The 16,571-nt window shown below is 51.3% G+C and overlaps 1 protein-coding gene across 2 annotated transcripts; it reads right to left on the bottom strand.

Annotated features, from left to right (window-relative positions):
* Positions 1-917: 917 nt before the first annotated feature.
* WDR13 (WD repeat domain 13) lies at positions 918-15,686 on the bottom strand. Of its 2 annotated transcripts, none has more exons than XM_048490199.1 (10): positions 15,538-15,686; positions 12,084-12,170; positions 10,562-10,802; positions 9,799-9,908; positions 9,409-9,539; positions 6,178-6,485; positions 4,422-4,602; positions 4,188-4,329; positions 3,098-3,216; positions 918-2,652 (listed from the first exon to the last, which is right to left on the bottom strand). In XM_048490199.1, exons 1-10 carry the CDS (start codon positions 15,624-15,626, stop codon positions 2,468-2,470), a joined length of 1,593 nt encoding a protein of 530 aa, XP_048346156.1. In that variant the 5' UTR covers positions 15,627-15,686; the 3' UTR covers positions 918-2,467. The 2 variants fall into 2 exon arrangements, with proteins under 2 accessions (XP_048346156.1, XP_048346157.1); XM_048490200.1 differs by lacking the exon at positions 15,538-15,686 and adding an exon at positions 13,297-13,370.
* Between the last annotated feature and the right edge of the window lie 885 nt (positions 15,687-16,571).

The following is a 16,571-nucleotide window of genomic DNA, read 5'->3' as shown; positions in this document are numbered from 1 at the left end:
CCTCCCCATGACCGGCAAACTCTTATCTGGTGAATGAGATTTGATTCTCTACTCCCATATTCCTGGTGGATGAACTTGGCCTAGTCTCAATTCATTCAGAATTCTCTCAGGGAGGAACTCTTTAACAGGATGCCTTTTAATGTGCATGGCCAATCAGAAGCCTTCTCTAACTCTGCCCAAAAGCATTTGTCAGCAGGAGCTGCAGCATCCATGGACGACACAGTGGGAACCTGTGATCTGGTCAGTTGTTCAGAAGAACTGGTGATGTTCTGGTGGTTGGCGGTAGAAATCCAATAGGGGATGCTTCCCTCCTCAGTGCATCTGCTGTTGAGAATTTCTGCAGGTCCTAAAAATAGGGTGCCACTCAAGAAAAAACAACAGCCACAGTTCATGTCGGTGGTACAAGTTGTCCACCATCCCTGGTCCGCAGCAACCAGCCCCATGCACTTTAGGATTCATTCTGCAGGTACATCGCATTTTGGTCAGCTTCTCGGTTTGTGTAAACTGGTACCCGTTTTAGAGTGCTAGTCGATCAAAATCTTAAAATTATCAATAGCCTAGACCAGTGGTTTTCAACCTTCCTAATGCCGTGACCCTTTAATACAGTTCCTCATGTTGTGGTGACCCCCAATCATAAAATTATTTGTGTCTTGGTTCCTAAGACCATTGGAAATATGTGTTTTAGGTCTTAGGCGATCCCTGTGAAAGGGTTGTTTGACCCCCAAAGTGGTCGCGACCCACAGGTTGAGAACCACTGGCCTAGACTCTGCTATTGGTAATATAATCAGGTATGTGCTAAATGTTTTGTAAGGGTAGAACACACCACTGCAAGAGTAGGACTGGCTTTCTGAAAGCAAGCAAGCAAGCCACTACTGTCGGTCTGTCAAGCACACATCGGTCTATTTTTAAAATCAGAATTAAACTGTAATTTACAATTTATTCAAAATGTGGGAAATTTGTCTTGAGATTCCTATGCTATTTTAAATGGTCCCTTTACAGCTTGACTTCAATTATTCATTCTCTAGCTCCTGTAAATAGTTTCCTGGAACAGGAATGATCACACCGCTTGTTATAAACATTAGCTCACTGCCACTAACATGTTGTCATAATTCTCTGAACTGTGCATCCACAAATCACCTGAAGTACACGCTAGACATATCTCTAGGAGTTCATGCTAGACGTATCTCTTGCAAGGCTGAGTAGCTTGCTTTATCTCCTAGAGATGTGTCTAGTGTGTACCTCCAATGATACTGGTCCCTTTGCTAATCTCGTGCTTAACATGGAATTTGGAAATCTCCCTTATTTAATGAGATTCAAAACATCTGGACACCTTTCCAAAAAGCCACATCTATCACCTTTCTCCATTCTGCCTATTGAAAAGTAGATATCCTTTTCCCTGGTTCACGCTGAAAGGAAAAACAAAATGGTAGGGAAATCACTACCACAGCAATATGGAGAAATTTGGTTACAACTAGCCCCCTATCCCTTATACAAGACTACGCATGCCATAACAGAGCACACTGCTGCACTTTGCCTCCTACAGCTTCCACAGCAGTTCAATAAACTTGGCTTCATCCACGTTTAGACTGGGTGCTAGCAGCATTTGTCCTCCCATACAACTGTCAGAGTATTTCAGACACAGCTTGTGTAAATTCCACAACCCCGAGCAGGGGCAGACTTGCCTCTATGTAGCAATAAGTTAGCTCTGTGTCAACTTCCTCATTTCTGTAACAGTCACTGAAAATTTGTTTCCAAAAGTCATGGTGGAGAAAGAGAACCTCGGGCAGAGACACACAACTAGAATTTTCTCATGCAAAGTCGGAGTTAAGGCTTCAGAAGTCTGGAAGCCCAAAATGTAGGCTGATTTTGCTGGCTCAACCTTCCAAGAAGATGTCTCAGTGCAGCAGCTGACAGAGGCAAGAAAATTATTCCTCTGTATGATACAATAGCCTGGTGCTTCAATGGGAGCTGTGTTTCTTGTTACTGGCCCCTGCAGTTCTGGGAGGAACTAGGTAAGCAACGCTGTTTCACGGAGCAGGCTGTATAGAAGAATGGCCATTAGACCCCAGGTGGAGCAATCAGAGGAGAAACCCAGTGGTTCCACATCTTATCTCGTCAGTTAACAGTTAGCCAGAGGTTCATCAACCCCTTCTCAGCAGACAATTGGAAGCTGCAGGAGAGAACATCCAGGCAAAGTCACAAATGAAAAACGTAGGGAATGAAAGGAAGAACGTAGCATGGGGCAGCCTCTCTCATTCCCGTTTCTCCTGTACAAACATCTGCTGACTGAAACGGAGGGAAGCAACAGTGGCTATTTCAGTGTAGCTCAGATAGGCTCAGCAAGAGGAGAAAAAAGCCGGCCCATCAGTCCCTTTCCAGAGCTCCTGACGGCTGTTACAAGTTGCTCCCTTCCACCACCCGTTCTGCGCGGCCAGATTCAGTTCAACCTGCAGGAGAAGGGGATGCTTTATTTCTGCTCTCTCCTCCAGACGATGACCATCCCTTTCGCATCGCTGGAGGCCAGCAGGCTTTCGTCGCAGTTAAAGCTGACGTCCAGCACAGCAGCACTGTGACCCTGCAGCTTGTTCACGATGGCCTTGGTGGCACGCTCCACGTCAAAGAAGTAGACGCACATGTCCTCGCTGCCTGTTACTGAAATGTACAAAAAAAAGAGGGATTGCTAAAGAGAATCTCTCTAACTTTGGGGTGTGGGGGGGGGGGGGCGTGCTATCAAATCACAACCACCTTATGGTGACCACCTAGGCAATAGACAAACGAAGGTGGTTTGTCACTGCCTCCCTCTGTGTAGCAGAATGTCCTTGATGGTCTCCCATCCAAGTACCGACTCGGGCTGACCTTGCCCTGCTTCTGAGATTTGGCGAGATCTACTCTGAGCCATCCAGGTCAAGGTCTCTGGAACTATAAACCCTTCCCAGATGAGGAGTGTGAAGTTTCTCATCCTTTAGCCAATAGTACTGGCCACCTTGGAAAAGGAAAAGCCCTGGGCAGACTTGGCAAACCATTAAAACATTCAAGGAAATAACACAGCTGCCCTCCACCCCCTTTGCAGTCAGAGGCTAGCCCGCGGGTATCGTACCGACACAAGCTCCTTGCCGGAAGGACATGAGCGGGCAGAAGATGCTGCGAACGGGGTGGGAGCTCTGTTGTATCTGGAAGCTTCTCTTCAACTGGAGTGTACCTTCGTTGTCTACTACCCTGTTGGGGGAAAAGCAGCAGAATTGGATATTAAACAGAATCTGAGGCTAGTTGTCACTTATTCCACCCTAGAAGGGGTGCACAAAATCCAAACTTCACATACACGCTACAGGGGTCAGTGCTATCAGTCACAGACCAGGAAAGGGATTTGGGCGTCTTAGTTGATAGTTCCATGGGAATGTCAACTAAGTGCATGGCAGCTGTGAAAAAGGCAAACTCTATGCTGGGGATAATTAGGAAAGGAGTTGATAATAAAACTGCAAGGATTGTCATGCCCTTATATAAAGCCGTGGTGCGACCGCACTTGGAGTACTGTGTTCAGTTCTGGTTGCCACATCTCAAAAAGGATATCAAAGAGATAGAGAAAGTGCAGAGAAGGGCAACGAGGATGATTGAGGGACTGGAGCACATTCCTTATGAGGAGAGGCTGCAGCGTTTGGGACTCTTTAGTTTGGAGAGGAGACGTCTGAGGGGGGATATGATTGAAGTCTATAAAATTATGCATGGGGTAGAAAATGTTGACAGAAAGAATTTTTCTCTCTTTCTCACAATACTAGAACCAGGGGGCATCCATTGAAAATACTGGGGGGAAGAATTAGGACTAATAAAAGGAAACATTTTTCTACACAATGTGTGATTGGTGTTTGGAATATGCTGCCACAGGAGGTGGTGATGGCCACTAACCTGGATAGCTTTAAAAAGGGCTTGGACAGATTGATGGAGGAGAAGTCGATCTCTGGCTACCAATCTTGATCCTCAGGAGCAGCAGCAGCAGCAGCACGCTGTTGCTTTCACATCCTGCATGTGAGCTCCCAAACGCACCTGGTGGGCCACTGCAGGTAGCAGAGTGTTGGACTAGATGGACTCTGGTCTGATCCAGCAGGCTAGTTCTTATGTTCTTAAGAGAGGATGCTCATTGGTACTCTGCACATGTTACTGCCAGTAGGGCAGTGTCTCAGAAGGAGCCTCACCTGTACAGCAGCAGCTTGTTGATGCAGGCGTTGATGAGGAGGGAAGGGTCGCGTGCTTCTCGGCTGATCCAGGATCGGGCGGAGATGCTGGTGATGGAGCTCCCCTCGTTCACCACCAGGCGCTTGGCCTTGGTCAGTTTTCCTTTGGGGAGGGAGAGGACAAGCAGAGGGCTGGGATGCATCCGGACTGGGCGTTTGTTCATCATCACTCTTACCAGCCCCTTTGAGACTCACCTGTCGCCATGTCAAAGAGGAAGGAAAATATGCTTCCCCTGTCATCTCCTGCCCAGAGGATTCGGCCGGGGGAATCAAAGGAGAGAGACAGGACTCGGCCCGTGAGCTTGCTGGAGCCTCCTTTCACCTTCTTCCCTGTTGAGATGTTCACCACATGGAGGTTGTGCTTTCCGTTCCCCACCTTGGGAGCAGATAAAGACAGCGATTTCATACCACTGCATAAAGCAGGAGAGGAGAACACAAAATACATGTACCTCCTGCCACTTTACCAGGGAAATGGAATACCTAGAAGGGAAGTGTTATCATAGGTAACCTCACCTCCCTTCCCATGCAGTGGTGGGATACAGCCGGTTTGGCCCGGTTTGGGCAAACCGGTTGTTAAAAGCCCCCTCACTCCCCCTCCCGTGGGAGAGGGAGCGACGGGGCTTTTAGCGCCTCGGAGCTCAGGGCGGGGAGGAGAGCCGAGCCGGGCAGCACTGAGGGGTGTGTGTGTGTGTGTGGAGCAGAGGGCTCCGTCTCGGTTCTCTTCCCCGGCCTGGGCTCCTGGGGCTGGGAGGAGACTTGCCAAGCTGGGAAGCACTGGTGTGGGGGAGGGGGGAGGCAGCCTGAAAGTAGCCTGGCCCCTTTAGTGGCGCACACAGGCCAAGCCGGAGCTGCCACCTTCCCTTTCCTCCCCCGCCCAGCCCAACATCGAAAGGGGGAGGCGCAGCAGCCAGGTAAGTAGGCAGCAGTGGGGGAGCGTGCAGCCAGGGGTGGGTGGGAGAACCAGTAGCTAAATAATTAGAATCCCACCACTGTTCCCACACCTGTAAAAACAGGTAAGATCGATCAATCTGGATTCTGTCCTTTTACACTGTGCAGCTAAGACACTGATTTTAGGGTGGAGAAAGCCTCTGGGAGGGGTGGTAATGATTGTCTTGAAAAGCAAAGGGCCAGGATATCTCTGGTGGATTTCACACAGCAGATGTGTAACGGATCGCAGTCGTTAATATAGAGGAACCCGTTTTTCCTTTTTCCCGTTCACATGTGTGCCCTTCATCCGTTCAGGCAGCGATTGGAGCCCATGGAAACAATCCGAGTTGCTTTCGCGCTTTCACACGGAGACACACTTCCCTTTTAAATTCCCCACCCCCTGCAACATGTGTAGCCGCACAGGCATACAGGAATTTTTGCAGCCATGCCGACTGTCCCACAATCTGATCGGCTGCACCTGCATAGCTGCGCATGTGCAACACACAATTTTTTAAAAAAAGGAATAGGGACTTCCCTGCAACCGCTGGGCAATAACGAGCATGTTGCTGTAGATGGATCATGCCCACTGCCACAGGGAGAAAGCGTGCTTGGGGAACAGTGTACCCAGTCGGGCACTCAGAGAATCTGTCCCCAACCTGCTGGGTGACCTGCACAGAATGGTAGGAGTGCAGATTCTCCCTGACAGGAGACAGTGCAGAACTTAAACTGAATGGGTGGAAGGGAGGGAAATGAAGCGTCTCCTTCCTGTTGTGTTTGCATGGGAGCCCCTCTAACCCAGAACAGTGCAAAACGATCGCTGGTTTAGCGATTTCCAAAAATCCTGAGTTGAGGGGAGTAACACAGGCCAAAACTTGTTTTTGGGAACAAGACCTGTGTGAAGTTCCCCCACCCCCCACCCAACAGTTTATATGACATCCTGCGGGGGGCGGGATCCACCTCTGATCACTTGCCCACTGGTGGAAAAGGATCGTCACCTCTGACTTGGGTCCTTCTCTTTACTCACCACGGTGAGATTGTTGTTCATCGGCTGGAACGTGCAGCACAGCAGCTCCGAAGCATCCGGATCCGAGATCTCCCGGATACACTTCCCATCCTCCGTGGCCCAGATGCGCATGGTGGCATCCAGCGAAGTAGACACGATGATATCGTTGGAGAGGGACCAGGCAAAATCAGAGACGCCGCGGCTGTGGCCCTTCAGCACACGCAGCACCACCGGAGGGGTGGGCACCAGCTGGCACACAGAAATGGTGCCGTCCAGAGAGCAGCAGGCGAGTAGATGCTTGTCGTCATTGGCAAACTGGACCTTGGGCACTGGAGAGGAAGGTCGGGGGAGACAGTCAGCTGGCTGTTAAAAGGACCCCCCTCCAACAGAGTGGGTGATTCCTGCATGTCTGATTTTGCTTTCGCATTACCATGGATAAGCTGCCATAGGCCAGGTGCCACTCCTATTCCAATTACCCTGGTCTCCCCAAGCAGTACTGTGGGGAAGGAAGGCACCGCGACCGGCAACACTTCCGTGTACTTGCGGGCAGCATCAGCATCGAGGGACTTTCCCAGTCCTCCGCTTCTCACAGCTTTTGCTCCCACCTCAAGAGCAATAACCACTCAGCCTTTTTAAATGGCCTTTCCAACATGCACATCTTAATTGTGCAGCCTCTTCCCACTCCGTCTTTCTTTTCATCCCGACAAACTGGTAGCTGATCTATGCCAGGAGGAGAGACTCCCCACTTCCGTAGGCCTGGGGCTGTTGTTTATTAAAGTCGAGATCTGGGTTTTTTTAAAAAAAATTGGACTATTTTAATGTCAAACTTGGTATTATATTATTAGCCATATCCTGTGTTTTAATCTGTATGAACGCCAGCCTGTTGAGAAGGGTGGGGTATCAATTTAATAAAACAAAATGGTGAAAAGTGCTGCCAAATCGCAGCTGACTTATGGCAGCCCTGAAGGGTTTCTAAGACAAGAGATGAACAGAGGTAGATTGCCACTGCCTGCGTTGTGACCAGAGGCGTTCCTCCCATTGGGCAAAGTGGGCAGTTGCCCAGGGCGCCCCCTTGTGGGGGGGGTGTGCAAAAACTGCAGGTTCATTTGTGGGGTTTTTTTGTATTTTCAGTGTTTTTCCATTTTTGGCCTGCAGAGGGCGCAGTTTTTAAGCTAGCAGCACAAAAATTTCAGGGATTTTTCGGGAGACTCTCCTGATGCTATCACCCAGGTTTGGTGAGGTTTGGTTTAGGGAGTCCAAAGTTATGGACTCCCAAAGGGAGTGCCCCATCCCCCATTGTTTCCAATGGGAGCTAACAGGCGATGGGGGCTACACCTTTGAGGGTCCATAACTTTGGACCCCCTGAACCAAACTTCACCAAACCTGGCTGGTATCATCAATAGGGGCTCACAAAGATACTCTGACGTTTTGGTGCTGCTAGCTTAATAATTGCACCCCTGACAGCAGGCACCCCCTAAATTTCCCCAGATTCTCCTTTCAAATCCACCCCCTTCCTGCCAATGCTTGTTTTTTTCTTTCTTTTATTCTCTCAATGCCTAATAAATGTTGTTGTTGTTGTTATTATTGTTGTTACTGTTTTTATTATTATTAATTATTATTATTATTATTAATTATTTTTATTATTATTATTATTAAATCCACCCCCTTCAGCATGGATTTACAGGGAGAATCTGAGGTCCCCAGCAGGGGCGTACCTAGGCCATCTGGCGCCCGGGGACAAAACCTGAGCCCATAAAATTGAACCCCCAGAAGCAAAGGTCTCCAAACCTGGATGCTATTACCAGGAGGCCCTCCTGGAGCCACCCTGAAAGTCTGGTGCCTCTATCTTCAAAAATGTGCAGCCTGCCTACACACTCAGAAATTCCCCATTGGCTACAATGGAGCAAAGTCACTGCAAAACAAAGAATCTTGGGCAAATTTCTTGGGGTGCCTGGAAGGGGTGTATTTTTTTAAGCTAGTGACACCAAATTTTCATGGTATCATCTGTTAACTATTCTTATGATGCCACCCAAGTTTATTGAAGTTATGTTCAGGGGGACCAAAGTTATGGTCCCTCAAATGGGTAGCCCCCATCTCCTGTTAGCTCCCATTGAAAACAATGGGGAATGGGGTGCCCCCTTTGGGGGTCCATAACTTTGCTCCCCCTGAACCAAACATCACCAAATTTGGGTGGTATCATCAGGACAGTCTTTGGATGGTACCCTGAAATTTTGGTGCTGCTAGCCTTAAAAATGCACCCCCTGCAGGCCGGAACGTGAAAAACACTTTAAAAATTAAAAAACACACAAACGACCCTGAAATGTTGGCGCCCCCCCACGTGACCAAATGGGGGGCGCCCGGGGACATAGGATACCCCCTGTCCCTAGGCAGGAATGCCACTGGTCCCCAGTTTAAACATTGAAAGTGATGCTGTTTCAGGGTGGGGGAGAATCCACCCCAAAACAGCATCACTTTCAATTTTGTTTAAACTGGGGACCCCAGATTCTCCCTTTAAGATGGATTTAAAGGGAGAATCTGGGCTCCCTAGTTTAAACACCATTGAAAATAATGCTGTTTGGGGATGGATTCCAGCATCACTTGTTTAAACTAGGGAGCCCAGATTCTCCTTTTAAATCCACCTTAAAGGGAGAATCTGGGGTCCCCAGTTTAAATAACATTGAAAGTGATGCTGTTTCCCCCAATTGGGGGGACTGGATACAACACCATAAAATGTTTTCATAGCCGTAATAAAACATTTTGAAAGCATTTTGAAAATGTTGTCCAAAAAATATTTCTGCTGTGTGGCATGGGCCATTGTTGTGTTCAGATTTGTGAGTTGGGGCATGTTCTATAATGTGATGGTGACTTTGAAACGACTTGGTGGAAAAAATCATTGTTTGGTCACGGTGGGAGAGGGTGGCCGCCCATGGGGTGGGGCATCAAACTCAGGTTTTGTCCAGGGCTCCAGTTTGCCTAGGTACACCACTGGTTGTGACCGCAGACTTCCTGGGGTGTGTGTGTCTCATCAAAGTACTAAACGGAATCAACTCTGCTTAGCTTCTGAGATCTGATGCGACTGGGCCAGCCTGGGCCACCTAGTGCATGCAGGGCCCTGGTTAGCTTCCCACCTTGTGTCCTTCTCTGTAAAGAAAGATCTTCCAGTCCTCCCGACTCACATGGTGCATTCCATGACCTGATGACCCAAATGGAAATGCATTTCACAGAGCCTGCTGCCCCTTCTGCTGTACTCACCAGCTTCATCCACATGCTGGTCAAATATGTGGTACATGCCCGCAAAGGCGTAGTTTTCACTGAGCGTCGTGTCCCCCGCCATGGCCCGGCTGGCTTCTGCCACCGAAGTGGGGACGACGCTGCCTGGGGGTCTGGAGGAAAAGAAGATTCCCAAGTGAAGGAGGCCCGTTTCTAACAGAGGAAGTGAGAGCGGCCGAGAGGCCTTTCCCCAGACCTCATCCCCGCCTGTTGAGAGGAGATCCGAGCTCAGATATCTCAATTATGACCACCATTCAGCCATCATGGACGATAGAATTAAAATGAATGGCATGCCACAGAAGAGGTCAACGAGGGGAGGTGTTACATCAGGTTCACTGTTTGCCCCAGATCAAGTTTCTGATAGTCTCATACCTCTCATCGTAGACAGCTCGGTTCATTTGAGCCTGCAGCTGATAGGATCCTCGGCTGACGGAGCGGCGGTGGCCACGGGCACCCAGTGCTCTCGGGTCGTCATCAAAATCCTGTGATTTAACACACAGCAGTCACATTTGGAAGCTGGATATGTCAGAATAAGATCAAGACTGGTGTCTAAGCCGGGTAAGACATGTCTTCAAAGCCAGGGATTCAGGAAAGGGAGCCACTGTATTTGGAGGAAGAAGAACAGCAGCCACTGGGGTCTAGAATTCTGTTCTTAGCTCCTCCTGTTTTTGCTCGCCAGTTTTCTTGTCCTCGTGACTGCCCACACATTAGCAGTATCCAAAGAAGTGTCTGACAGCAGAGAAGTTCTCTCCCTGCCCCGGTTCAACGCCCGTTCATTCCTAGCCTCTTTTCCCAAGCCTATCACAAGGTTTTGGTTTTTTAAAACCTGATTGCTGAAATCAGCATTTTGCCAAGTGATTCTATGCAGCCTATTTAATCTGCACCAGTACATGGCATGCTCATAGTGCAGCACACAGGGCTTTGATAGTGGGAGCTGAGATAAGCTTGTCTTGGAAGCCACTGCGTGCTCAGAGAGGCCGTTCTCTTCTCCCAGTGAGTGTTGACATTAATGTCTCAGCAACACTTCTGCCATCCTCTCCCCAGCCAGGAGTAGCCGCCTTGCTAACTCCGGTATCACACGGGACACTCCCTGCCCAACTCCCTTGCCGCCCTTGGACACGGCAGTCACGGGTACCTCCATGCGGTCCAGTGTTGTGCGACTGCTTCGGACGATGCTGTTGCTGTAGGCACGGAAGCTGCTCTGTTCGGAGAGAGGGCCGTAGCGTTGGGCCAAGAGTTGGCTGCGCAGCCGCAGGTACTGCTTGCGGACCGAGGGGTCGTAGCCCGCTTGGGCGTTGTCCCGCAACAGCTGGCTGCGCCGGCGGATGTACTGTGTGCGAAACTGCGGGAAGTTTGGAGTGCGGTATGCGTTGTACCTGAAATTGGAGGGGTGTGTGTGTTTGTGTGTCAGCTGTTGGAAGCCCACGCCACAAACACCCTGACAAAACCCTCCTATTCCACTTCCTGCTCTGGTGGGGCGGATCCTGTTAGATCAGGAGGGGGAATACCGGCTTAATTAAATAGTGGCATCATTCTAGGTTAGTACCAACTGTGGGGAGATAATCTTTTCTACAAGATGCCCTGTTTCCTTAATTAACTTATTAAAACATTTATACCACACATTTCCTTGTAGTTCTAAGAGTCTTGCAATAATAGTCAAAAACATTTTCATGTATTGCCGCACGGGGACAGCGCATTGTAATGCAGGACTATATCTGCATGGAGACAGGATTGAAATTCGTACAGCTGTAAATCACATTGTAAGAAGACACGCTTGCCGTACGGTTTTCTAGCCTCTGCCACCTTGTGGTCTCTTCCAACTCTATGATTCTATGATTCTATGACCTTAGCCAGCTTTTGCCTCCGAAATCATGATAAAAGGGTGGATTTTCACTCTATTTCATCAATTTATTGATACCTTATTTAAGACATGCTTCCAGGGAAGGCAGCATGGGATAGCGGCTATAGCCCAATTGCAGAGGCTCAGTACTTGGCTAAGAGACCACCAAGAAGGCTATGCAGGGGGGAGAAGAAGAGGAGGAGGAGGAGTTTGGATTTATTCCCCGCCTTTCTCTCCCGTAAGGAGATTGAAGGTGGCTGACAAACTCCTTTTCCCTTCCTCTCCCACAATAGACACCTTGTCAGGTAGAGTTCTGAAGAACTGTGACTAGACCAAGGTCACCCAGCAGGCTTCATGTGCAGGAGTGGGGAAACAAATCCAGTTCACCAGACGAGAGTCTGCTGCTCATGTGCAGGAGTCAACCCCAGTTCTTCAGATCAGAGTCCACCGCTCTTAACCACCACGCCATGCTGACAAATCGCCTCAGCTTCTCACGTGCCTTGAAAGCCCCCTTGTGGGGGTTGCCATAAGTGGATTGCATCTTGATGGCACTTACACATGTACACAGGACACGTTAAGAGTGTTGGTTTTAATTCTTGCAACTGACTGAGTGTACAGTATCCAGAGAATAGCTGCGCCAGATGAATTACCCTGGGTCAAGAGTAGCACAGTGGACAGCCATGAAGTAGCCCGCTACACTTAGATCTAGGGCAACTCGCCTTGTGAACCATCCCCCCCAAGGCAACCCCAAACTCCTTTTCTGCTCATTTCCAGGACCAAAGGGCTGCGTTTAAGCCCTCCAACCCCAATGACTTACCTTGCATCTACAGCCAAAACCTGCTGCCACACTGCTGCCATGCCCCTAGCCGGCACAGGGTGCTCAGGGGAATGGTTTAGCGGGCGCCTGCAGCAGCAAAGAAACAGGAGTCAGTGCCGGAGACTGGCATGCAATGTAGCATCCCTCCGGTCTCAACCCACCAAAATGAATGGAATGGAGTAACTCTCCTTAGGATTAAAAGCCTGAAACAGTACAACTCCCTGTGCATTGTGTGAGAAGCAATGTTCCAGGCGTTAGGTTTTCTAAACCCTGCAGAAGCTATGGCTAGGGAACGCGAGGGAGGACGCACCACGCACACCCCCATGCTGCAGCAAAACAGCACTCTGGCCACGATTCAGAGAAGGCACAAGGAATCCATTTGAGCAAAGGCCTGGGGAACCCCCTCCCAGTTGGGGTGATTGTGAAGAGACTGTGCACCCGTCATCCAGACATCTTTGTGTGTCAAGGAGGGGAGGAACAGAGGTTTTACACTGTGGAGCCACAACACATAGCAACTAGAACATTTCTCTGCTGGGCTGGATTTCTAACCGGCAGTGCAAAAGAAGCCTCAGTCCAGTTTCCGCCACTCATTGTGGCTACACTGATCCTGGCCAGCCCAGTCCACCCAACAGAAGGCCAGAAGAGGGGCCAAGCCTCAAGCTTAGGAAGTTGCCCAATAGATCAGTCACTAGAGAGCCACCCCCACCCCCTGAAAGGGCAAAGGGACACAAGATTTAGGGGGAGAGCACCGTCTCAGCCGGCAAGAGAATTTAAACAGCGGGACATTTTTGCCCCGTTGGTTCCAAACACACCAGTTCCAGATCAGGGATACACTGAGCCAAAGAGATGTGGAGTGGAATGGGATGGGATGCTGCTCTGGGGGGCATTTATGTGGTGGGGGACATCAATAATGGCGATGCTGCTGAAAAGAGTGGCTGGCGTTGGCTTGTCTCTATGGTGATGGGAGGAGGAGACGGGGCCACAGGAAAGGCCATTGCAGCCATGGAAGGATGGAGATGCTCCAGGTGGGCTCGGCGGCGGTCTCCATGGAGACAACATCACAGGGAAGGAGATGCCCCCAACAGAGAATGGGAGAGTGTCGGCCTGCAGGGGACGGGGGGGGGGCACTGCTGGCTTCTTGGGCTGGGGTCAAGCCAGGCGGAGAGGGGGGGAGCGGAAGAGGGTTCAAGGGGGGGGGGGGGCAGGAGGGTACCTGCTGCTGCTGCCGCTACCGGTTCCGACAGCCGACGACAGAGCCCCCAAAAGGAGGGGAGGGGGCGGAGCCTCTGGAGCATGGCTCCACCGCGCATGCGCGCCCCTTTGACAGTTCCGAGGGCGCGCCCATACTTCAGGCTCCGCTCGTCCGTCCCTTCGTTGTAATGCAATGCGAGGCGGGCGGCTGCAGTATTGAGCGCCCAGGCTGAATTAAGCCCCTGTTTCTCTGCTCTTCTCCTCCCCTTCCCCCCGACCCGCATTAGTTTTCCAAAGCCGGGGCTGCAAGGCGGATAGCTCCGGCGCAAGTGCAGAGTGCATTTCTTTCCTGGCAAGGAAAGACCGGCGAGGGTCCTCCTTGATCTGAGATTGCAAATGCCTTAGCAGACCAGGTGCTCGGGAGCAGCAGCAGCAGCAGCAGGCCATTGCTTTCACCTCCTGCATGTGAGCTCCCAAAGGCACCTGGTGGGCCACTGCGAGTAGCAGAATGCTGGACTAGATGGACTCTGGTCTGATCCAGCAGGCTCTTTCTTATGTTCTTATGTTCCACAGGCTCCTCTGAGAGAGATTGCGGGCAGCGGGGGGGGGGGGGGCTTCCTGGGAGAAATGCTGGTCTAGCACAGTTCCTGAGGACCCCATGATCATCATCGTTATTAGTCCTCACGTCCACCCGACTTATGGCGACTCCCTCCTGGAGTGGGCTGCCGCCCTCCTGCCACGGCCTACCTCTGTGTAGCTCCCCTGGGCTTCCTTGGTGGTCTCCAGGGTGGGTCCTGCTCAGATCTGACAAGATCTGGCTAAAACATAAAAGGAGCTCTAGCTGGATCACATCAGTGATTCAACTCCTGATCCAGCACCCTGTTTCCCACGGTGGCTCAGTGGAGGGCTGATACCACTTCAGAATACACAAACACAGATCCACCAAGATCGGGACTGTCTGTTCAGACTGGCAGCCGGTCTCCCAAGCTTTCACGTCTCCTGGTTCCTTAACTGGGGATGCCAAGAATTGAACCTGAGACCTTCTGCACAGCCAACCACCCAGCCTCAGGCCCTGCTCAAAAACAAAGGAAGGGCCTTCTCCCTACCAGCACCCTAGCACAAGCCTTCAAAAGTTTGCTGCCTCTAGATTCCCTTCAGTCACCACAGCCAGTAGACATTGCTGGATCTGTGAGTCAACCTTATCCCCTTTCCATGCGATCTGTCTTGTGGCCATGAATCGGCAGTGGATTCCTCAGTTACTCACCGAGTAACGTCTTCTCAAAGCAGGGCTTCTATGGGGCAGGTGAAGAAGAGGACCAGTTTGAAAGTAAAAGGGTTCAGATTCCCTCCTGCTTTTTAAAATCCAAATAATAAAGAAAGAAATACCCCCCACACACCTCCTGTGTTTAAGAGGAACAGCCCAATGGAATTTGCACATTTCATTGTAAGCAGTTTTTAATTCAATGGCATTTGAAGTAAGTATGAAGTACTTATATTGAAAAGTCAGGCCAGGCTCAGCTGTGGCTGCACCCCATAAACCAGGAGTGCACGGCAAGGGGTTTGAGACAGCAGCTATGGTTTTTCCTCCATTTTATAATCACAACCTCATCCCACTGAGTAGACTAGAAAGGACAAAGGAATTTGAGGCAGGCAGACTTGCTCCCTAATCTGAATATGAAGAGGAACAGGGTCAGGCCTGGGTGATGTTTGCACGGCAGATCACCAAGGAAGTCCAAGACAGGCAGTGGCAAACCACTTCCGCCCTGACCTGAAGGGCCCAGCCTCATCAGAGCCCAGGCGCAACCCGGGCCAGCCCTGCTTCGCATTTGGACGGGAGGCCACGCAGCAATTCCAGGGCCACGCACGCCACCGAAGCAGGCAACAGCAGACCCCCTAGTCTGAGCCCCTCTTGCCTTGAAAACCCCACGCGTAGGCTGTGAGGCTCGAGAGGGGAAAGGCGCACACAAGAGAACTACATATACCACAATTCCCTCTTGTCGCCCACCACTGGCGGCCCGGGGCTCGCCCTCTCCTGCTCGCAGCGCTTTGCAGACCGCCCCTTGCTCGCCCTCCGCGCACAGGCAGCCGCGCCTGCCGTTGGCCCGCAAGAAAAGCGCACGCGTTGCCTTTGCACCTTCACGAAGAGCAAGCAAGGAAGGAAGTTGAGCCGAAACCTGGGAGCCGAGCCCCACCCCCCACCCCGGCTGTACGCGGGCACCAGGCAGGCAGGCAGGCACCCACCGCCCGTCGGCGGGGCACTTACAGGAATCGCGTCCAGTCGTGGGCGCCCCAGCCGCCGCCGGAGCTGAGCGAGCTGCCCTTCCTCCTGCCGGGCCCTGCCGCCTGCGCCATGGCGCACCGGCGAAACCTGCTCCGCCACCGGCTTGTGGCTCGCCCGGGGTGGAGCGGCTGCTTTTGGGAAAAGGGAAGCGCCGCGCTGGCTCCGCTTCCTGCCCGCTGATGGGCCCGGAGTTGAGTGCGCGTAGTTAGCCCGGAGTAAACGCAAGGAGGCTTGCTCCAGAGTCCGGGCAAAAGCACGCAGGGCCACTATTTGCAGCTCAGGACAAGAGGTGAAGGGTCGCCCGGAGCAGCAGCAAGAAGCGCCGCAGGGGGGAAAGCGGCACTTCGGAGCAGCTGGCGGGAAGGGGAGTTGGGATTCCCCACTTGGGAAGTGCCACTCATCAGGCACCGCTGGCACTTAGATATCCTTCACTTGGGAGACACTCCCACCCAACACAGGTGAGGCTTGCCTGGAATTAAATGTGCAGGGGTGGCCAACCTGTGGTGCTCCAGATGTTCATGGACTACAATTGGCCGTGCTGGCAGGGGCTGATGGGAGGTTAATCCATGAACATCTGGAGCACCATAGGTTGGCCACCCAACATAGGTTGGTCCCCAACATTGTGCCCTCCTTGGGCGCCACGACACGCACAGATTCGTAGAGTTGGAAGAGATCACTAGGGCCACCCAGTCCAACCCGCTGCAATGCAGGATCACACAATCAAAGCACTTCTGACAGACGGCCTTCCAGCCTCTGTTTGGAAACCTCCGAAGGAGACTCCACCACCCTCCACTGTCAAACAGCTCTTACCATCAGGAAGTTCTCCCTAATGTGTAGGTGGAATCCTGCCCCTTGAATCCATTACTCCTGGTCCCAATCTCTGGAGCAGCAGAAAACAATCTTGCTCCCTCTTCAACATGGCATCCCTTCAAATATTTAGACATGGCCATCGTGTCACCTCGTAGCCTTCCCTTCTCCAGACTAAACATACCCAGCTCCATTTTGCGGCTGGCTCC

The sequence above is a fragment of the Sphaerodactylus townsendi genome, linkage group LG03, assembly GCF_021028975.2.
Source record: "Sphaerodactylus townsendi isolate TG3544 linkage group LG03, MPM_Stown_v2.3, whole genome shotgun sequence".
NCBI lineage: Eukaryota > Metazoa > Chordata > Lepidosauria > Squamata > Sphaerodactylidae > Sphaerodactylus > Sphaerodactylus townsendi.
Note: the sequence above shows the minus strand (reverse complement) of the source record. Positions and strands in the feature narration are given on the sequence as shown.

What these genes read in the sequence shown, in the direction of transcription:
- WDR13 (XM_048490199.1), bottom strand. Translation starts at nt 15,626, where the DNA reads ATGGCGCAGGCGGCAGGGCCCGGCAGGAGGAAGGGCAGCTCGCTCAGC. An exon ending in CGAGCTGTCTACGATGAGAG is followed by an intron (nt 9,540 to 9,798) that starts GTATGAGACTAT and finishes CTTTTCCTCCAG; the next exon opens with ACCCCCAGGCAGCGTCGTCC. An exon ending in CCAGCATGTGGATGAAGCTG is followed by an intron (nt 6,486 to 9,408) that starts GTGAGTACAGCA and finishes CTTCCTCTCCAG; the next exon opens with TGCCCAAGGTCCAGTTTGCC.